Below are 20,223 nucleotides of genomic sequence, written 5' to 3' on the forward strand. Positions count from 1 at the left end.
TCCCAGGTGAGGAGACTCCCTCCACCAGTGCAGGTCAGCACCCTCCGTGGCACTTAGCTTCTTGAGAGTTGCCTAGAGCAGAGAGACAGTCAGTCACTTGCCCAGGCAGGGTCACACAGTGGTTATGTTTCCAAGGAGGGGCTTGAACCCAAGTCTTGCTGACCCTAGGAGTGGCTCGCTACTGGTTATCTACACAGCCTTTCTAAATTCTCCTAAAGCTTAAAAAACGCTGAAGGGCAGTGCGTCCAGAGTCACAGACGTGGGTTTAGGAGGCCTTCCACGTGTAGATTGTGAACATGGCTTAGCCAACAAACCCAGGAAGCTAGGAGGAGGTAAATTGGGAAGCAAAAATCAGTAACCTGAATTTCGGGATTAAAAGAATCCTGCTTCCCACGCAGGCCTTGGATTCCCCAGCAAGGGCCAAGGGTCGGGAATGGTTTGGACAGATCCTAGTCTATACCTCCATAACTGTCTGTTCATGGAAATGAGGCATGTGTTTGTATGGGACTAAAGATGTGATTACTGACCAGGGGCCCTGCCATAGAGAGGACATCAGGCTGACCCCCCCAGGACACCCCTGGAGTGCAGAACCTTGAGTTAACACCATGGAAGAAAAGGAACCCATGGGGCTGGAGGGGAGCCTGGCTTTGGAGGGATTTGCCTCCGGACCTCAGCAGGTGGGCGAGCATGGACACCTGCCGTGTGCCGTGCCGCACATATGGGAAGCGTGCTCACTCGTGTCTCCTCTGCCCAGGTACTGCACAGATGAGATCTTGCAAAGAGAAATGATGTCTGTTCCTTTTCTGGGTTGCTATGGGGTCATCATTCTGGATGATGTGCACGAAAGGAGCGTCTCGACGGACGTGTTACTTGGCCTCTTGAAGGACGTCTTACTGGCGAGGCCCGAGCTGAAGCTTGTCATTCTCACCTCTCCTCCCCTGGTCAGCAAGCTCAATTCTTACTATGGGAACGTACCTCACATTGAAGTGAGGAACAGCTTCCCTGTGGAGGTGGTGCACCTGTGTGCGGCCCCCAAAGACCACCTGGTGTCTGTTATTCAGCTGATCTTTGAAATCCATCACACCGGAGAGAAGGGTGACATCGCAGCCTTTTTGGCCTGTGAGCAAGTAAGTGACACTTAGCCAGAACACAGCGGGAGCCAGGAAGCCCCTTGGCTTGGGGACCTCTGGCCAGGAGCTCCCTGATAATCACAAGCCCCAGTGAATCGGGTCATGCCCCTTTTCTGTCCTTTAAAAGGATCTGAGAGAGGGAGAAGCTTAATGCTGCCCAGAGCTGCCCGACATCCCAAGCCGGTACAACATGGTCCGCGCTCTGTCTGCCAACCAAGAGTTGGGGGGCAGGGGAGCGTTTGAAAGAAATCAGTGAAAATGAGCCCAAGATTGAGGTGGTAGAGGTGTGTGCTGGAAACCCACTGGTGGTCTGAGCAAACCAGAGAATCTTGGTAATTGGTCAAAGCCTTTACTTTGCAATAGGCTGGTTCCGGTCTGCATTGAAAACATCCATGACTTGGTGCTACGAGCATTCACATTTTGGGGCATTTTCCTGGGATTTGGGCTTTCTTTCTTCTCTTTGGATGGCCGTGTGCACCAAAGGCAGCCGTTTGGTAGTTTTGATGACGCTCGCCTGGGTGGGTGTGAGGTAGAGCTTCCTTACTCTGAGGTCATTTTCCCCCAGTCTTTGTGGCTGTGTGGTCTTAGGTACTCAGGAAGAGTCTAAGGAAAGTACTGGAGATGAGGAAGTGGGCCACGGCCTGGGTTTAGGAGAAAAGCAGGAATTAAGGAAGCAGGACAAACCCACCTTGCATCATCTCTGGGTGGAATGAACATCCTTAAAGCAGAGACAGGGCTTTCCTGGTACAGAGTAAGGAGCGTGATAGAGACAGATCAAGTGAAGCTCTAACCCCCAACCTGTTACAGAGCAGCCAATGGCACCACCCGTATCAGAGGTCCATGTGGCCACGTGGATAGAGCCAGGTCCCATAGGTGGCCCGGTCAGTGCCCTGGCCAGCCTCATTGCTTGTCGGGGAGCTGTCTTAGGACCATTAGAGTACAGTGTGACCCTGGCGGCTAGATTAATAATTCTTCCGTAATTGGTAAGGCAGCATGGGGGCGGGCGGCTCACCTGTATTCTGAACACCACCCTACATGAGAATTGTTGTCCCAAGGTTAGCAGCTTCACCTTTTCACAAAGAAGTTCTTGCCAAGTTTCTGGGCAGAGACCTTCCCACCCAGCTGTGAGGTTTTCCAGTAGCAGATACTGGGGCAGTGGATAGAGAGCTGAGTTCAAATCCAGCCTCAGATGCCTCCTAGCTGTGGGACCCTGGACAAGTCACTTAACTCTGTTTTCCTCAGTGATAGCACCTGCTTCCGTAGGGTTATGGTGAGGATCGGATAAGACTGTATTTGTGCAGCGCAGTGCCTGGCTTGGAGCTGAGCGCTGCAGCACTGACCTGCCGTCATGAAAATGCAGCGGCTGTCCAGATTCCTACAACAGTAACAGAGGCGGCTGGGGGCCATGGGGGCCAGTGCTGGAAATAGAGTCAGGAGTATCCAAGTTCATATCATTGTGCCTCTCGCAGCCTCGGAGGATCAAACAGCTGATCTTAATAGACCTCTGCTTCCCAAGGCCATTGTGAGGCTCAGCCAAACTGTGGGTAACAACCCTGACATTTCTAATCGTTTCTGCAGTGATGGTGGTGCTGAGTGCAGCCCCGCAGCCGGGAAGGTTCTAGGGGCAGTATTCCCGCTCTACAGATGAGTAACTGAAGCTCCATGTCACACTGGCGTTTATAGCTGGGACCTGGGTTTGAATTCTGGCTCTGGCTCTTCTCATTCTGTCACCTTGAGCCTGTCCGTCCTCATCTCTGGACCCGGGAGTGAGCTGGATTAGAGGATGGGCTCTTTCCAACCTACACCTGGTTATGCCCAAGGAGGAGGCAGAATGGAGGGAGGGAGGCAGGGATGGAGCCGAGAGGGCCTTTGGGCTCTCACCTTGGGACGAAGAGGCAGAGGATGGCTCCAGGAGCGGGCACTTTGCTGACTCCTTAAGGAGAGAGGAATTGTGGCAAACAAAAGTTATTTTTTTAAATGAAAATCTTACATTTTAAAGAACATATTTTTCTCTTGAGATTTAAAGAGCTCATGCCTTAGAAGCAGGATTCTTTCTTACTAGGAATTTCTACCTATTTTGTGTTTTGCATAATTGTCTAATTTCTTGCACATTCACTTTTATTCCTTCACAAAAATGTATTTGACGTTCCAACCTTTCCAAAAATAAGCAGTCCTATCTAGTTGAGCCATACCAGTTATAAAAAGCACCAAGCACTCTTCTGCACGCCTTAGTGCATTTAGGACATTTTACTGCCTATCTAGGCCAGCAGAGTCTTTTCCACAGTGACCCAGATAGAGCACCTGCTCTGAGAACACACTAGACAGAAATTCTGGAGGCCGCCCCGTGATTCATAACACACTGAGGTCTTGTACCTTTCCCTCGAGGTGGCTCGGTGATGGCCACGAGGAGCCAGAAGAGTCGGCTCAGAACAAGGCCAAAAGGCCAGCAGTGTGTGTCTCCAAGGGGGGCCCTCTATCCTGGAGAAGACAATGGCATGTAGTTGGCCAGCCTCAGCCAAGTCTGCCCTCAGACGGGGTTTCTCTCCTTATACTTTCTTTGCCCTTTTTTCAGAGCTGATAGATACACCTGAGTGGTCCCAACCACAAGCGTTCTCTTCCATCTGTGTTAAACGCTGTGGGATTATTATTTCACGTAATTAAAAGAAATACTCTAGTAATGATTGTGAATTGAACTGATTCTTTTGTTCATAGATTGTATTATTTTTGACTCTAGGAAATTGAAAAAGTCCATGAAATTGTCTGTCAAGAAAGCTCTAACTTAAACCCAGATCTTGGGGAGTTGATTGTCGCCCCTTTATATCCAAAAGAAAGATGCCTCCTGTTCAAGCCAAATGAAGACACAGAAAAAAGAAGCCAAGTTTACCAAAGAAAAGTGGTGTTAACGACCAGCTCGGGAGAGACCCTGCTCCGGGGCAGCTCAGTCCGGTTTGTGATTGACGTGGGGCTGGAGAGGAGAAAGGTGAGTTCATGCCACAGGTCCAGGAATGGAGCCTTTGTCAGAGAGGCAGGGAGGTCAGGCCTAGCAAGGAGCTAAGAGGTCCCGGACCTTCTATAACTAGGCTCAAGCCACAGGCAGAAACCAGGTCACCAGCTGAGCCTTCTCTATGACCTAGGGATAAGCTGCCTGGGGTGTTTGAGATCTCAAAGAGAAAAGCTGTGAGGGAAGACATGTACCCACTCAACAAACCATGGACAGTGTTCCTTCACCAGGGCATCTTTGCCTTGGCTAATGGACTGGTTAACCAGGTGTGTTTCCCACTTCTCAAGCAGCTCTGTCTCTGGAGACATGGTGGTTGTAACTCCTTTGGTGACATCATCAATGTCTCCCCTAAAGGCGTCAGCCACCTGATCTGTGCCCTCTTCCATGTCATGGCTGGTACCATCTTCTTGCCTTAGCTTTTTGTTTCTCCCCACTGGGCCCCCCCCCATCAAGCCTGCCAGGAACCCGGGTACCCACTGAACCTGCCGGAACTGGGGCTGGGGCCACCTGCTTTGGCAGCAAACTGGGGATGCAGAGGTGTTCTGAGAGGAAGAGCATCTCTCCTCTAGAAAATCAACCTGTTCTTCCATTCGATGATGCAAACCTTTATTAAGCACTGTGTGCCAGGCACAGAGTCCCTTCAGGGCACCTGACAGGGTTCCTCGCTACCCCCAGGCAAAAGTAATGTGACTCTCAAGGCAGAGAAGAGCTGAGCTCTCCTGAAATCAGTCTGAATCTCAGCAAAGAAAAGAAAGAACAACAACTCAGAGATATAACTTCTCACCTAAAATAGCCCACCTTCAAACTCAGTGCTTGGATAGGTCACTCCCAGGTGAGGAAAGTCCCTCTCCCAGTGCAGATTGGCATGTTCTCTGCACCTGAGAGTCTTAGGGAGTTGTCTGAGAGGTTCGCAGACTGCCCAGGGTCCAACAGCCTCTGTGCCTCAGAGTGTTGTGAAAAAATCCCTGGAACATCTTTCTGCAATTGGCTACAAAATCCACTGCAGTTAATGCCGACTCTGCCAGAATGTTGGGGAAGCCGAGTGAGGCCTGCTCGTCCTCCTGCCTCTGTGTCCCAGGGGAGGATCTGGTCCTGACTCCCCAAGGAGAAGGGAAAGGCCAGACCTTCCTGTTTAATCCCAACGTGTCAAGGTTCCCTAGGGCCTGTAGGACCATTGCTCCAAGGACTTGTCCTTGGCACATGGGGCCAGTAGAAGTGACTGGTGAGTAGCTGTGGCTCCATGAAGTGCCCCTTGGGGCCTGCTCCCCCTTGCCTTAGCTGATGCTCAAGATGCTGTGTCTCCTTTTAGGTCTACAGGCCTAGAATCAGAGCCAGCTCCCTCGTCCTGCAGCCCATCAGCAGGAGCCAGGCCGACATCCGCAAGCAGATCCTGGGCGCATCTTCCTCAGGTAGCCGGGGCTCTGGAGCCAGGGGCATGAGAACACGTGGCAGGGGCTGGGCAGAGGCAGCAGAGGCGTTTTCTCTGATATCTTCCAGGCAAACTGTTCCGTCTGTACTCTGAAGAGTTTATCTGCAGGGACATGAAGCCATTGAAGGCCCCAGAATTACAAGAGGCCAACCTGACAAGCCTGGTCCTTTTCCTGAAGAGGATCGATATCGCAGGCTTGGGCCACTGTGACTTCCTGAGCAGACCAGGTAGTGCATTTAACATGGCAGTGCGGGCAAGGCGCCCAGTGCAGTCCGTCTGTCTTATTGCCAGCGTTTTGTACGCCGCTCTTGTTTTTAACTGAGGGAATAACCTGATCCTGGTGAACTGACTGCCTCGGGGACACTGCCGGGGGCAAGGGAGAAATTGTGCCATCAGTATTCAGGGACTAGGAGGGTGTCTCCCTGCTGGGGAGTACGTTGTTGGGTCTGATCTGTGTGCTCAGGAGCCCCCCAGGCACTGTTACAGCCTTTCTTATGGTTCAGGCAAACTTTATCCAAAGAAAGTCAACACTTCAAACACAAGGTGAAGGTTTTGTGACAAGCATGGGCAGTTTTTCCCATAGGAAGAATTTCTACTCACCTGAGAGTCCTTCTAGAAGTGCTCACGGCCTCCTAGGCAGCGTACCTGCCCACACTGGGGCGTCACCTCTCTAGGGCTTGCGTCCTTACTGAAAACCACCAGAATTCCCAAGAAAAGGTATGTGGGGAGAGCCAAGGCAGGCAGTTCCACCCCACGGGACAGGGTGGCCTGTCCCACCAGCCTGAGAGCTCGCCCCATGGAGTGTGTAAGGTACCTGGAGTAAGGGCACTCCCAGAGTGACCTAACCTTTCTCCTTAAGTGACTGCCCTTTGAGCAACTACTGATTTAATAGAGAGAATGATTGGCTTTAGAATGTATCTGAAGGGCCCTCCTGCTCAGGCACTCTTCTTTAAAAATCAAATAAAGGCATGAGGGCCTCTGGGGTACAGGTCAGATGTTCTTAACCCACTGCAGCCCCCAGGAGGCCAAGGATGCACTGGCACAGCTGCAGGGAAGGTCTGCTTGTCAGAGAAGACTCGAGCTCTTGGGGCTTCTTTAGCCAGGTTGACAAAGGTGCTCACTCGGCTGTCCGGCTCCCGAAAAATGGAACTACCCCTTTTACTACCCAGACCCACCAGCCAGAAGTCCAGCGTTGGGACCCAGAGTGGCTGTGCCTCCTGGGTCTCGTTTTGTCCCAATTTCTTTGTTTGAAAGGAAGTTCATCTCTTGGATTGGCCAAGGGGCTGAGTCATGAAGTGGTGAGCACTTACTCAGAATCCTACCTCCTAGATGTGTGGGTCAGCGCAAAGGTGGGCTCAAGCTTTCCCCTTCCCGCCAGGGCCTGAGGTGGGCAGTGACCATCACATAAGTGCTGGAACAGCTTGGGGAGGGCCGGGTGGCCTTGGGATTCCCTCTCTCTGTGAGCCAGTGGGACGTGCCAGAATGCGCACAGCGTTCCTGTGGAGCCATCTCCTGCCCCTGCTACACCAGGCGGTCTCCAGTAAGTCTCTGAAAATGCAGTGCACGGGAGACCCGGCAAAAAGACACCATAATGATGCTAATGGAAGTGAGCGCTGTGCAGATGCAGCCGAGGTCAGGCTTATTGCATCGACCAGTCTTGGTCCTGGAGAACATGATAAAATGCTTCCTTCTTCTGGGAGAGATGCTGGGTGCTCCAAGGGGCGAACCGGCACGTCCGTGGGCGGGCACCAATCATTGCAACTTTGTTTAATTGTGTATTTTTTGGTAATGAGTTTCGAGGAGGGTGACTTTTGAAAGATGGCTACTCTATTAAAAAGGCAAGCCTTTCCCCTAAAGAAAATACAAGCATAAATATAAGCAGAGGATGTGAAGTTAAGGCAAAACCATCCATTTTATGCCCTTTTGCTACTTTTTTTCTTTCGGAATTTTGAACTTTTTTCTGGCAACTAACAGTGATTGAAAAGGGTGTCTTGTTCTAGAGCAGGTCCCTGGGAGTTGATCTAAAAATGTTTTTTGATAATTATATTTCAGCTCAATTTTTCCTTTGTAATCCTACGTGCTTTGTTTTATGCATTTGAAACCATTCTGCTGAGAAGGGGGTGATAAGATTCACTAGGGGACCAGGACATAAAGGCTAGAAATTCCTTCTAAGATAAGCTTTGGGGCACGCTGTCCTTGGTGAGAGGAGGATCTTCTCAAGAGGTTGCTGAGGGAGGTGGAGGAGAGGCTGGGAAGGGAGTGTCCATCCCAAAGTCAGCTCATCCTTGTAGCCAACAAAGAGGAGGATGGAACTGTCCTGGGAGGCCCAAGGCCCCTGAGCTGTGCCCGAGGGCATCAAGGACTGCCCCCCACACACAAACCTGCTCTGCAGAGAAAGAGGCCGAAATGCAGGTGGATGGTGTTCCAGATTCAGAGGTGGAAGGGGCCTACAAGGCTTTCTGGCCCAATCACGCGATTAGGAAGTGACAGAGGATCTTCCAGCTCAGGTCTGGGGCTCCTCCACTGCCCATGCACCGATTGTCCCTGGGGACACTAGAAGCCTTCCTCACCCCAGGAGAGCAAACAAATACGTTCTTGGATACACTGGATGTGTAAACAAGGATGAACATCTCAAGAAGTCATGCTGTGTCCCCCAGGAATAGAGCCAAAGGAACCCAATGTATGTTCCCTCTCCTCCCTCTCTCCTCCCTTCTACCCTCCCTTTCCCTCCCCTCTCCTCCCTCCCTCCTCCCCTCTACCCTCCCTTTCTCTCCCATCCCTTCCCTTCGTCAGAGTAGTCAGTTCAGGAGGGGAAGCCAGCTGGCTCACATCCTACAGAATTGCCCTGCCTGGCTCTGAGGGGCTCCCAGGTGATAAAGGCATGGAGGCCTTGACTGCCACCTCCAGGTGTCATGGCTGCTGCAGCAGAAAACCGTCTGCTCCACACAGGGACTGACTTTCAGGCCTTGACCTGGCTTGATAAGAGCATTTCATCCTCCCAAAGCAGGCAGTGGACTGCCATGACTGTGATTCTGCCTCAAGCTCCTCCAAGCTCCCTGGCATATTTCCTATTGAACTTTCCTGTTTCCAGTATCTGCCTCCTGGTTCTTATGTTTTGGTGGTAACGATTTACTCCCCAGAAGAAAGCGTTATACCCCCAAATGGTCACGGAGACTGGGTTCCCCAGGGCCACCATCAGCAGCACACGTTCACAATGTCACCAGGCATCTGCCTAGACTGGAGCATCTAGGGAGACATCGTGGGAAAAGAGCCTCATGGAGATCTGAGACCAAATGCCAGCTCTGATATGGGAGACGCACCTCGTGTCTCTGGGCCTGTAACATAGGAATGATCCCATCCTCCAGGCCTACGTCCCAGGGTTGTCGTAGATCTTGATGCATCAGAGCTGTGGGAGCCGAGCACCTTCCTCTGCCACAGCCTGTGGACCTCCCTCCTCAGACAGGGCCCCAGCCTGGCCCCAGGCTCTGTTTGCTGAAGGGGGGTCAAGCACAGAGAGCAGAATGGTGGGCATGCTGGGTTTGCCCAGGAACCCTGGGATTCAGCCCAAGAGGAGAGGAAGACCTGGGAATGTGATGGAAAGGTAAAGGTGAAGATGGAGGTGCCTCCTGACCTCTAGAACTATCGAGGCATCTCAGGAGCTCTTTTTGTCATCTACACTTTAAGAATAGAGCGGGAAGTCACAGGCTGAGTTTGGAAAGGTTGCGTGGATGCATCAGCCTGGACTGGATGCCAACAGCTGGAATCATCAGACAGCGCTTGGCAGTTCACAGAGCACTCATAAAGCAGTCATTCATTTGGTCTTCATAACAGGGCACACATCCCCATTTTACACATGAGGAAAATGGAGGCTTAGATGAGTACCCCACAGCATCTCTGACTCCCGGCCCGTCCTCCTCTGTCCTTTCTGACCTCTCGGCAGTGAGGTAGCGGGGGGGATGTGTTGTGTTGTGGGTGCTGGGCTTGAGCCAGCACTGTGACACCTCTCAGGCAGTATCCTCCTTGGCCGCTCAGTACGTAGCGCTGTTGATCGCCTCCTTCGGCTTCTGTGAAATCAGACTCTGTCCTGCTCCTACACTAACTTGACACGACTATCCTCTCTCTTCTTTGTGTCTTTCCTTTTTCTCTCTTTCTCCTTCCTTTCCTCCCTTCCTTTCCATTCCCACTGCCCCCATTGAAAATTAGCCCTTGATCAAAGTCCTGAGGGAAATGATACAAATAGTCTTTTCTGCCTGACTTTTTTAAAAACACTTAGAGCTAATAGAGCATCTGAGGGCTTGGCTTTTTGTCCTCTCACTGGCCCATTGGATTGGCCCAGGCTCCTGGGCATGTTAGATAGGCTTTGTCCCCCCAAAGAAATCTGTCTGATTTTTAAAAAGGCTTTTCAGCCCCATGTACTGCAGAGATAGGACATTCCTCTTCCAAGAAGGAGGACCCATCTCCTGACGGCAGAGACCCATAGGAATGCTTTCCAGAGCCCAGAGGTAGGGTCCTCTTTAGCCACCTCCACAAGGCTGGCCACCACGGCCCCCAGGAAGCCAGTGGGCCATGCCGCAGTACAGTTAGTCTCTTTTCCTTCTAAAATCCATTCTTGTGCTTCACTCCAGCCAGCTTTGACTGCCACAAGATTGTCGCAGATAGCCAGGGAAGCAGGATTGTTGGGTGAACAGTTCTGTGGGGCTTTGTCTACAAGTTGTACTCATACAACCATTTATGCTGTGCTGGAGGAAAATGCTGTGGATTAATTCTAACTCATCATTTTACAAGCAAAAAACAGGTCATGCTTGCAGCTGCTGCGTTTAATTCAAGTTATAATTGAAATAAGCAAATGCAGCAAACTTGTTACCCTTTTCAGGATTTGTGAACCATAGGAAAATGGATTTGGCGTAACTGGGCCAAAGGCCATTAATTGAATTCATACAAATCCCAGATAGGGACATCTTTGTTTTTATCCAGTAATCAGGGTCTTTTAGAGTCCTCTGTAACAGAATGAAAAATGTGATTTGTGGGGCTACTAGAGGACTCTGTCTGCTCACTTAGAAGCCACCAGATAGCCCTGATAAAGCTTATGAGCACACAGAATACATCCAGAGTTATACAAGGCATGCTAATAAATAGAACAGGCCAGGGAAGTGGCCGGCTGCTTGCGCCTGGCCCTGCGTTCATTGGGCCTCATGTCCACAGGCCAGTTGTGTGACTCGTTGCCAGCAGCCCCACGGAGGAAGGACACTAAGGGACAGGAAGTTAGATCCCTAAACTTTTTGTCCTATTTCATGCAGTCATTGAAGGGGCTGAAGAAGAAGGCTGAAACAAGACTGAAAAAGCCATTTGGTGTCACCTTCCATGTGAGAAGCCCAGAGCCGACCCAACCTCATTCACAGTCAGTCAGGCCCTGTGCTAGTGTTTGATGATACGGACAAAGGAAGTGGCTGCTGCCCTCAGAGAGTTTACCTTGTCTTAGGGCAGCCACCACGACTGTGGAGACACACACACACACACACACACTCGCAGAATAATGACAAGGTAGGTCTGGGGAGGAGGGAAGCTCCAGAAAGGCTTTCACATGGCAGGAGTAGCAGAAAGGCCCAGTCAGGCAGGGCCAAGGAGTGTGAGGCTGAAAAGGCAGATTGGATCCGGGTTCTAAAGGGCACGAAATGCCACAGTCAGGTTGGTGTTTGGTCTGGTGGTAATAGAGAGCCGTTGGGTTCTGGATTGGAGCAGTGACATTCTCAGCACTTGGTGAGTCAGAGAGCTGAACAGAACTGCTAGCATCGTATAAATGGTAGGGATGTCACTGCCCTAGGCTGCCTTAGTTTACCCCTCTCTGAAATGCACCCCAGCTCTGGGACTCAGTGTGGCCCCAGTGATAATACATGTATTTTCACCATACAGACCTAGGAAAAAGATTTTCTGATAGCCTTCCTTTTGGGTGGGAAGACAGAGGAGTAAGAGCCTGGCTTACAGGCACCCTTAGTGCCCCTGGACTGGACCCATCCACCATGTTATGGAGCCTGAGACAGGAGTTCCTTTAGCCCCAGAGGCTCCTTCAGCAGCATTGAGGTAGAGAACCCATTGGTGATGAGAATTGTTCATTTTCCTTTTATTCTTTCATCTTATTACGCCATTCCTCCTAGAACATTTTGGTTAACCGAAGCCTGTTTTCTGTTAATATTAATCTCACCTTAAACCTGAATCATGAAACAACAGTATTAAAGTCATGCTTTTGGCATTCCTGAAATGAGGTCTTTAAAACCTCCCAAAAAGCTTTTGTTTGTGGAAGAACTTCCCTGATGCCAAGCTTTTGGGTATCTTTGTGACATGTGAGCCCTTCCCTCAGTCAGCCTGTTGTGAGTTCTCTAGAGTGTAGACCCGTAGTTCTGTGAATGCAGAATTTTGCAGATGCTTCTTGTTTGAATCTGTCTACTGATTTGTTCTAACTTAGTCTGCTCAACCTTAATTGAAGGAAGCATGAGATAATGAAACTGCTGGCCAGGTCCGTGTGACCTGTATGGCGCAAGAAGCCAACAAGATTGTAGTGTGCTTAAAAAAAAATCCCTTCTCTGTCTGTGACAAAGAAATTCCAATCTTGGCTCAGGGTTGTCTTTCTACCTCCCACACCTGTGCTTCAGCATAATAAAGGCTGGGTTTTTACCTCAATAATTCCGCTTTGTGATAAATTTATTCAGTAGCAGCAGCCTACTCTATGAACTCAAAGGAGATGTTTCTCCCATAATACATAATACATGATACCTGGAGGAAGGTCATAGGGCCAGGCCCACAATCTGTGCTAGAGTGGAGGTTTCATTGCTGTCCTTTCCCAGACAAAAGTTGATGCTGTGGAAGGAAAGAGCTGATAAACAACTTGGAAGCGGAGCTTTGTGGCTTGGTGGGAAACCACCTCAAACAGAAGAAATGCCCGGACAGTGGCCTCTTGGTGCTTTGAAGCCCCTCCATCCCCCAGGCTGCCCTTGTGCAGGCTTCCAGGGGAGGCCTCAGACTGCCCCCTCAGCTTGGATGTGCTGGCTCTGTGTCCATTGGTTTTCATTTAAGGAGAAGCATCACCTGGGCTCTTTAATGAGTCTCTGCTAGGTTTAAAGAGGGGATTGTATGGGCTGGCTTTGGAAGGAGGCTTAAAATCTGAGTATATAAGGCAAGAAATTTCTTTTTTTTCTCCCTCTCTGTCATGGCGCCTTGCACAGCATAACCTAGGTTTGTTAATTAGCTTGTCCTTGCTCAAGTGAAACACCCCCCCAGGGCTAACTCTTGCCGTTGATCTTAGGAGGGCAGTCCCAGCACTGTTGAGATTGCCAAGCGCCCAGGTGGCCACCCACTCGGGAGCTCAGACCCCTGTAAGGCCAACAGCCTTCTGTCCATCCAGGGCCGCTCCTGGCATGGCAGCTGTGACCTCCTGACACCCCACTAACTCTGGGCCCTCTAGATTCCCAGTGTCATTCCCCTCTCACTGTCCAAATACTTTTCCTCCCAGAGAAAAGGCTTCTTGGGGCAGGAGGCTTCATGTATGAGTGGGCCCAGTGAGAAGACCCCATCCTGCTGCTGGACAGGGATGGCCCAACCAGGCTTGGAGTTTAAAGCATCCATTCTAAACAGTGTTGGCCTGCTCCTTTCCCAAGCTGCTACAGCATTCTGCAAGAATAAAGGAGAACACAGTAGAAATTCAATCTGTCCTTCACAGAAGGAAGACAAAACAGATGCTTCAGTTTCTCACAGTTTTGAGTTTCTCCTCTCCCCACCCCCGTGCTTGGCAGCTGCCTTGAACTCTCCCCAAAATGGACTTCTGTTGGTAACTGAAGAGTCAGAGACTAAAGTAAAGCCACATCACTGGTTCTGCTGCTGTGGAGCCTGAGAGCCAGAGACTGGGATAAACTGGGCTCAGTGTCCTCTGCCTACTTCTCCCTTTTGTCCCTGGGCCATTCTGTGGAGAGCTTTGCTAACTCAGACCTGAGTCAGGGCTGCCCAGTTGCACAGCAGACCAGATGAGCCGACAGAGGTTCAGTGGGCCCATCTTCCCTCCATAGCTCCTGTACAGAGCAACTCTATTCTCTCAGGCTCCTGTCTCCAGACCAGGCCTGTTTTCATGTGAGTCCTGCAGAGCATTCCTCGAGGCAGGCCACCCATGACCCACCCCACGGAGAGGGGCTTCTCTTCCTCTGGGCTGGCCTTGGGTTAGCTTTTTAAAAAAAAATATTTATTTGCTTCATTAAATATTTTACAATTACATGTGAAAAATTTTTAACATTCATTTTTTAAAATTTTGAATTCCAAATTCTCTTCCTCCTAACCCTTCCCCACCCTTTGAGAATGCAAGCAATATATCACTTTTACATGTGAAGTCGTGCAAGATAAATTTCCGTATTAACTATGTTGCAAAAGAAAACTCATACAAAAAGAAAAAGAAAGTGGAAAAAAAAAGTCCGCACTTGGAGTTCTGCACTCAGAATTCATCAGTTCTCTCTCTGGAGGCAGATGGCATTTTTCATCATGAGTCCTTTGGAATTGTCTTGGATCTTTGTGTTGCTGAGAAGACCTAAGTCATACACAGCTGATCACTGTACAGCCCTGCTGTTACTGTGTAATGTTCTGGCTCTGCTCACTTCACTTTGCATCAGTTCCTGTAAATCTTTCTGGCTTTTTCTAAAACCATCCTGCTCATCATTGCTTATAGCACAATGGGATTCCATCATGATTGATATACCACAACTTGTTCAGCCATTTCCCAATTGATGGGCATCTGTTCAATTTCCAGTTCTTTGCCACCATAAAAAGAGCTGCTATAAATATTTTCTGCACGTGAGTCCTTTTCCCTTTTTTATGATCTCTTTGGAATATAGACCTAGCAGGAGTATTTCTGGATCAAAGCTTATACAGTTTTGTAGCCTTTGAGCATAGTTCCAAATTGCTCTCCAGAACGGTTGGGTCAGTTCACAATTCCACCAGCAGCACATTAGCATCCTGATTTTTCCACATTCTCTCCAGCATCTGTCAATTTTCATTTTCTACTATGCTTGCCCAGTCTGATGGGTGTGAGGTTGGTATCTTAGAGTTGTTTTAATTTGCATTTCTCTAATGAGTAGTTTTAGAGCATTTTTTTCATATCACTGTTGATAGCTTTGATTTCTTCTGAAAACTGCCCATCATATCCCTTGACCATTTGTCAATTGGGGAGTGACTCATATTTTTATAAATTTGGATCAGTTTCCTACATATTTAAGAAACAAGGCTTTTATCAGAGAAACTTGCTGTAAATTTTTCTTTAGTTTCCTGTTTTCCTCCTAATTTTGGTTGTATTAGTTTTGTTACTTTTTAATTTCATGTAATCCAAATTATCCATTTTTCTTCCCATGATCCGCTGTCTCTTATTAGGTCATAAATTCTTCCCTTATCCACAGATCTTACAGGTAATTTTTTCCATACTTCCTTAATTTGCTTATGATATTACCCTTTATGTCTGTTTAAATCAGGGGTGGGGAACCTGGGGCCTCAAGGCCACATGTGGCCCTCTAGTGGGGCCCTTTGACTGAATCCAAACTTCCCAGAACAAACCCCCTTAATAGAAGCATTTGTTCTGTAAAACTTGGACTCAGTCAAAAGGCCCCACCCAAGGACCTAAAAGGCCACATGTGGCCCTGAGGCTGCAGGTTCCCTACATCTAAATCATTTACCCATTTCGAGCTTATCTTGATGTGTGGTGTACGATGTTGGTCTGTGCCTAATTTCTTCCAAACTGCTTTCCGGTTTTCCTACCAATTTTTGTCACACAGCTAGTTCTTGCTTGGATCTCTGGGTTTATCCAACACTAGACTGCTGTAATCATTTACCACTGTGTACTGCATATGTGACCTATTCCACTGGTCCACCATTCTGTTTCTTAGCTAGTATAAGATGGTTTTCATGATTATGGTTTTGTGATATAGACTGAAATCTGGACCTGCCGAGTCCCTTGATATCTCTGGCCTTTCTTCCAGGTGAATTCTCTTATTTTTTATAGCTTTACAAAATCATTCTGTGGTAGTGTGATTGGTGTAGCCCTGAGCAAGTAAATTCATTTGGGCCAAGTTGTCATTTTTATTGTATTGGTTCAGCCTACCTGTGAGCAGTTAGTGGTTTTCTAGTTTTCTAGCTTCTAGTTGTTTAGGTATGTCTTTATCTGTGTGAAAAGTGTTTTGTGATTGTGTCCCTGAGTGTCTTGGCAGACAGATTCCCAAGTATTCAATGTTGTCTGCAGTTATTTTAAATAGAATTTCTCTCTCTCTTCCTGACTTTTTTTTTGGTAGTATATAGAAATAATGATTTGTGTGGGTTTATTTTATAGCGGCATTGCTAAAGTAGTTAATTTTTTCACCCAGTTTTTCAGTTGATTCTCCGGGGTTCTGTACATACACCATCATATCATCTGCAAAGAGCGAGTTTTAGTTCCTGGTTGCCTCTTTTCATTCCTTTTCTTCTCTCATTCTAATACAGCACTGAATAATGGCAGTGACAATGGGCATCCTTGTTTCCCTTCCGATCCTACTGGGAAGGCTTTGCTCTGGGTCAGCGTGAACACTCCAGGACCCCGTGTCCTCTGTGGTCCTCAGGCTCAAAGTCTTGACTTTCTACAATGACTGGTCAAGGGTCTTTTTATAGAATTCCCCGGTCAGTTATCATCACTCCTTCCCACATCTCCATCATGGGGGGGGGGGGGGGAAGGGAAAAAAAAAAAAAAGTTTTGTAACAAATAAATAGAGGGAAGCAAAACAAATTCATGCATTGGCCAGATCCAGAAACACACGTAGCGCTGTGCACGCCGCACGTCCTCCTGAGTCGGGGTGGAAGGGCAGGCCTTGCTGGCCAGTCACTGCACTGGTCCAGTTCTGAGCCTTCCCAAGCTGTCTGGGGTCACTGGATAAACCCGCCCGTGTCCCTTCACTCTGCATGAGCCCTTTCAAGGTCCTCCCTTACACCCACGGCACGCCATCCCCTCACAAGAGAGCTGCCGTAAATATCTCTGTACAGATGGGGCCAGGCCACAGGTGCGCCACCGAGGCAGTGACCAGCCCCTCCCCACGCTGCCATGCCAATCCAGCGGCCGTGAAGCTGAACCTCGGCGTTGTTTTCATTTGCATTTCTCTAATTATTAGTGACCTGGAGCATTTTTCCAGATGACTGTTAACTGTTTGGATTTCTTCTTTGAGAAGAGCCTGTTCATACCCTGTTGTTGTCCGATCATTTCAGTCACGTCTGACTCTGTGACCCATTCTGGGGTTTCCTTGGCAGAGATACTGGAGTGGTTTGCCATTTCCTCCTCCGGGTCATTTTACAGGTGAGGAAACTGAGGCAAACAGGGCAAAGTGTTTTGCAAAGCCCAGGGTCACACAGCTAGTCAGTGTCTGAGGCCGAATTTGAACTCATCCAGAGAAGTCTTTCTGACTCCAAGCTCAGTGCTCTACCCCCTGCGCCACCTGGCTGCCCCTTCAGATCCTCTGACTCTTTATCATTTGGGGCGCAGCTCTTCTCTGCCCTGAGAGCCAGGCCTGGCCAGGTGTGACGCAGGATCCTCTTTTGTTTTCCAGCTCCAGAAAGCTTAATGCAGGCCTTAGAAGACTTGGACTATCTGGCAGCCCTGGATAACGATGGGAACCTCTCTGAATTTGGCATCATCATGTCAGAGTTTCCTCTGGATCCCAAGCTGTCAAAGGCCATTTTAGCATCCTGTGAATTTGACTGTGTGGATGAAATGCTCACCATCGCTGCCATGGTAACAGGTACAGCTGCAGCCCCTTGTTTGCGTGACAAGTCACACACCGGTGACGCCGGAGCCAAGGCAGCGCTGTCCCAAAGGGCCAAGTGTCACAAGTCAACGTGGAAGCTAGTAATGGATGCAATTTCAAAAGTGCAAGAATACTGCAGAAAAGAGCCATTTCATTAAGCAGAAAGGAGACACATACCCAGCCTGTTTTCCTTTTTTGGCTTTATCGTAAACTGCTGTGGCCTCCCCCTCCCACAGAGAGAGATCACAAGCTTCCCTGCCTCTCTCCTTAGGCCGGTCTTAGGAGCCATAGAAAAGGGATAGCAGACAATCTTCTTCTGACTCACTGATAGAAGTAAAGTGTGACCCTAGGCCTGAGAGCGAGAAGCCCGGCTGACCTCTGACCCTGTCCCCTGCAGCCTTCCTCCCCCCAGGATTTCATTTTCCCCCATTCTCCTTGCCAGCATCATTGTACTGAGCAGGTCTTTGAAAGGCCCAAGAGAAAGAAGGGACCACGACCCATTACTCTGGGATCATTCACCTTGTGCAGCCTGTTGGGCAGCCCCTTCCCCATGCCCTGTGCTGTGATGCACAGTCATGGAGCTCCCTGGAGCTGGGCACTGTGGTGTTCTGCGCACAGTGGGGGCTTCCTCTGGCTGCCTCAGGTGAATTTGGGGTGGTTGTGTGAAGTTGTGTCCCCTGAGAACGTTGAGTCTCTTAAATTGTGTATTGGGCAGCACCTGACTGCTTCCTGCCCCTGTCCCCCGGAGCAGAGGAGGCCTGGCAGCGGAGGATGGACCTCTCCCACCCAGAAGGTGACCACCTGACTCTCCTCAATGTGTACAAGGCTTACCAGGACACCAGCGAGAGTAAGTGAGTGCAGGGCAGTTTAGCCAATCACTGGCAAGTTGTCATGGCCTTTTCCAAATTCAAGAAAAGTCATTCATAGGCAGTGCAGCCATCTGCTTGGTGCAGAGACTGTGCCAAGTACAGAGGGTGACCAAACCCACCCCTAAGACACGGAGCTGACATCCTGGAGATGGCAGTGCTTGCTGGATGGAGGTCTGGAGGCTGGAGATGAGGTGCCAAATTCTGGGGTCCCCCCAGAGGGAATGTAGAGGGGGAGGGGTGACATTCTAAAGTGTTTTGAGGGCCAAGCTGAGGAGGGGTGATAGGGACCCAATTCTAAGAATGTCAGCAGAGCTGCTAGATATTTGCATAGATCAGCAGTTAGAAAATTCACTTAGGAAAAGGTGTTCCAGGTGTTTAAGAATATGTAAATTAAGAGAATTTAGAGTCCTTGAGGGCCTCATTCATTATAAAGAGGTCCCCAATTCTTTCCCAGATCAAGGTTTGATCTCAGGGTGCTGTGAACAGATCTCTGCCCCACTCCTCCAGGATCCACCCACATCCTAGCTCCTGCCTTCAGTCGGAGGACCAGCAGGAAGGACCAGGCACGGACACAGGCCTAGCTCCTCCTGGCCTCAGCTGCTTGAAATCTTTTCTCAATAGCCTCTTGTCCCTTTTCCCCTCAGACTGTGTGGAGAAATGGTGTGCCGATCACCTCCTGAGCTCCTCGGCACTCAGGATGGCAGAGAGCATCCGGGAGGAGCTCCTAGACATCGTCAGGCGGATCGAGCTCCCCTACACAGAACCAGACTTTGGCTCCAAGGAAAACACCCTGAACATAAAGAAAGCCCTTGTAGCTGGCTACTTTATGCAAGTAAGATTCCACAGCTGGCTTCATGTCAGTGGCACTGGCATCCAAGAGAAAATAGGCGTCAGGTCCCAGGGCTGCACTGATTCTACCAGTGGTCTGATGGCAAGGAAAAGAGGCTCGTGCACTTATTTCCACAGAATTTAAAAAATGACACTGTTTCAGATAGTGCTCCCCGGTACCCGAGCTGGGATATGCCAGCTAAGGCAGCAGAGGTCCCTTGAGGGGAGCTGCCAGCCAGCCCCGAGAGAGGCAGCTCCTCCAGGACAGACTCCCCTGTCTCCCCCGGTGTCCACTGCATCCTCTAGCTGCCTCTTAGGTACAGAGGTAATATGGCCAGAGCCGTCTCGAGGATTCACAGGTAGAGAAGGCAGTGGAGGCCAGGAGATGAATCCTAGGTGAGGTGATGGCAGGCCTGAGACTCTGGAAGCAGAAAGACAAGCCCTGGCAGACTGATGGGTAGAGGGAGGGAGGAAGGGTGGGAGAGTGACTTGAGTTGTGAGCCTGCAAAAAGGAAGTCTGTAAGAAGGGGAGGGAGCGGTGCTGAAAAGGAACACGGTCTGTTTTGGACGTGCTGGACCCAAGCCATCCACCAGAGCTGGTGACATGGGACGTGGGGATGAATTTAAGATTGAGGACTGAAGCTAGCTTCTGCTGCTATTCGTTATCTCGTGATGCTGGGGGTGGAGTCTGTAAAATGGGAATCCTGGATGAAGCGCACTAGAAATGTGTACAGAGGAGTACGATTCTATGATGTATGTACTCTGCTCCCTTCACACCCCGTAGATCGCTCGTGATGTGGATGGATCAGGGAACTACCTGATGTTAACCCACAAGCAGGTGGCTCAGCTGCACCCCCTTTCGTGCTACTATGACATGAAGAAGATACCAGAGTGGGTGGTCTTCCACACGTTCAGCATATCTGAGAACAACTGCATCCAAATCATCTCAGAAATCTCCCCAGAGCTGTAAGTGGGGGAGGGGGGGAGGGAGGAGGGCGGTCCATGCTCATCTTGAACAAAAGGGCCTCCTCAGAGCAGAAAGCCCTCCACGCTCCAGGCTGGGCCCAGGCCAGTGACACTGTCCCTCTTGTGGAACCTTTTAGTGGAAGAGGCCTCGTGGGCCTTGGGCTGCATTGTGTACTGAGTCTGCCTCTGCGATCAGAACGTGTAACCCTCAAAT

At 49.7% G+C, this 20,223-nt stretch overlaps 1 protein-coding gene across 3 annotated transcripts in view; it reads left to right on the forward strand.

Annotated features, from left to right (window-relative positions):
* Window positions 1-20,223, forward strand: part of DHX32 (DEAH-box helicase 32 (putative)) — a 60,652-nt gene that overhangs the window by 38,719 nt on the left and 1,710 nt on the right. For 2 of the 3 annotated variants that reach the window (XM_036734171.1, XM_036734170.1), the window contains 8 exons: window positions 755-1,127; window positions 3,865-4,110; window positions 5,441-5,540; window positions 5,629-5,787; window positions 17,149-17,340; window positions 18,062-18,193; window positions 18,860-19,047; window positions 19,828-20,009. In XM_036734171.1, coding sequence (XP_036590066.1) covers window positions 755-1,127; window positions 3,865-4,110; window positions 5,441-5,540; window positions 5,629-5,787; window positions 17,149-17,340; window positions 18,062-18,193; window positions 18,860-19,047; window positions 19,828-20,009 — 1,572 coding nt within the window. The remainder of the gene's footprint in view (window positions 1-754; window positions 1,128-3,864; window positions 4,111-5,440; window positions 5,541-5,628; window positions 5,788-17,148; window positions 17,341-18,061; window positions 18,194-18,859; window positions 19,048-19,827; window positions 20,010-20,223) is intronic. The other variant, XM_036734172.1, reaches the window with a different exon arrangement.

This window comes from Trichosurus vulpecula, chromosome 8 (genome assembly GCF_011100635.1).
Source record: "Trichosurus vulpecula isolate mTriVul1 chromosome 8, mTriVul1.pri, whole genome shotgun sequence".
NCBI classification, from domain to species: Eukaryota; Metazoa; Chordata; class Mammalia; order Diprotodontia; family Phalangeridae; genus Trichosurus; species Trichosurus vulpecula.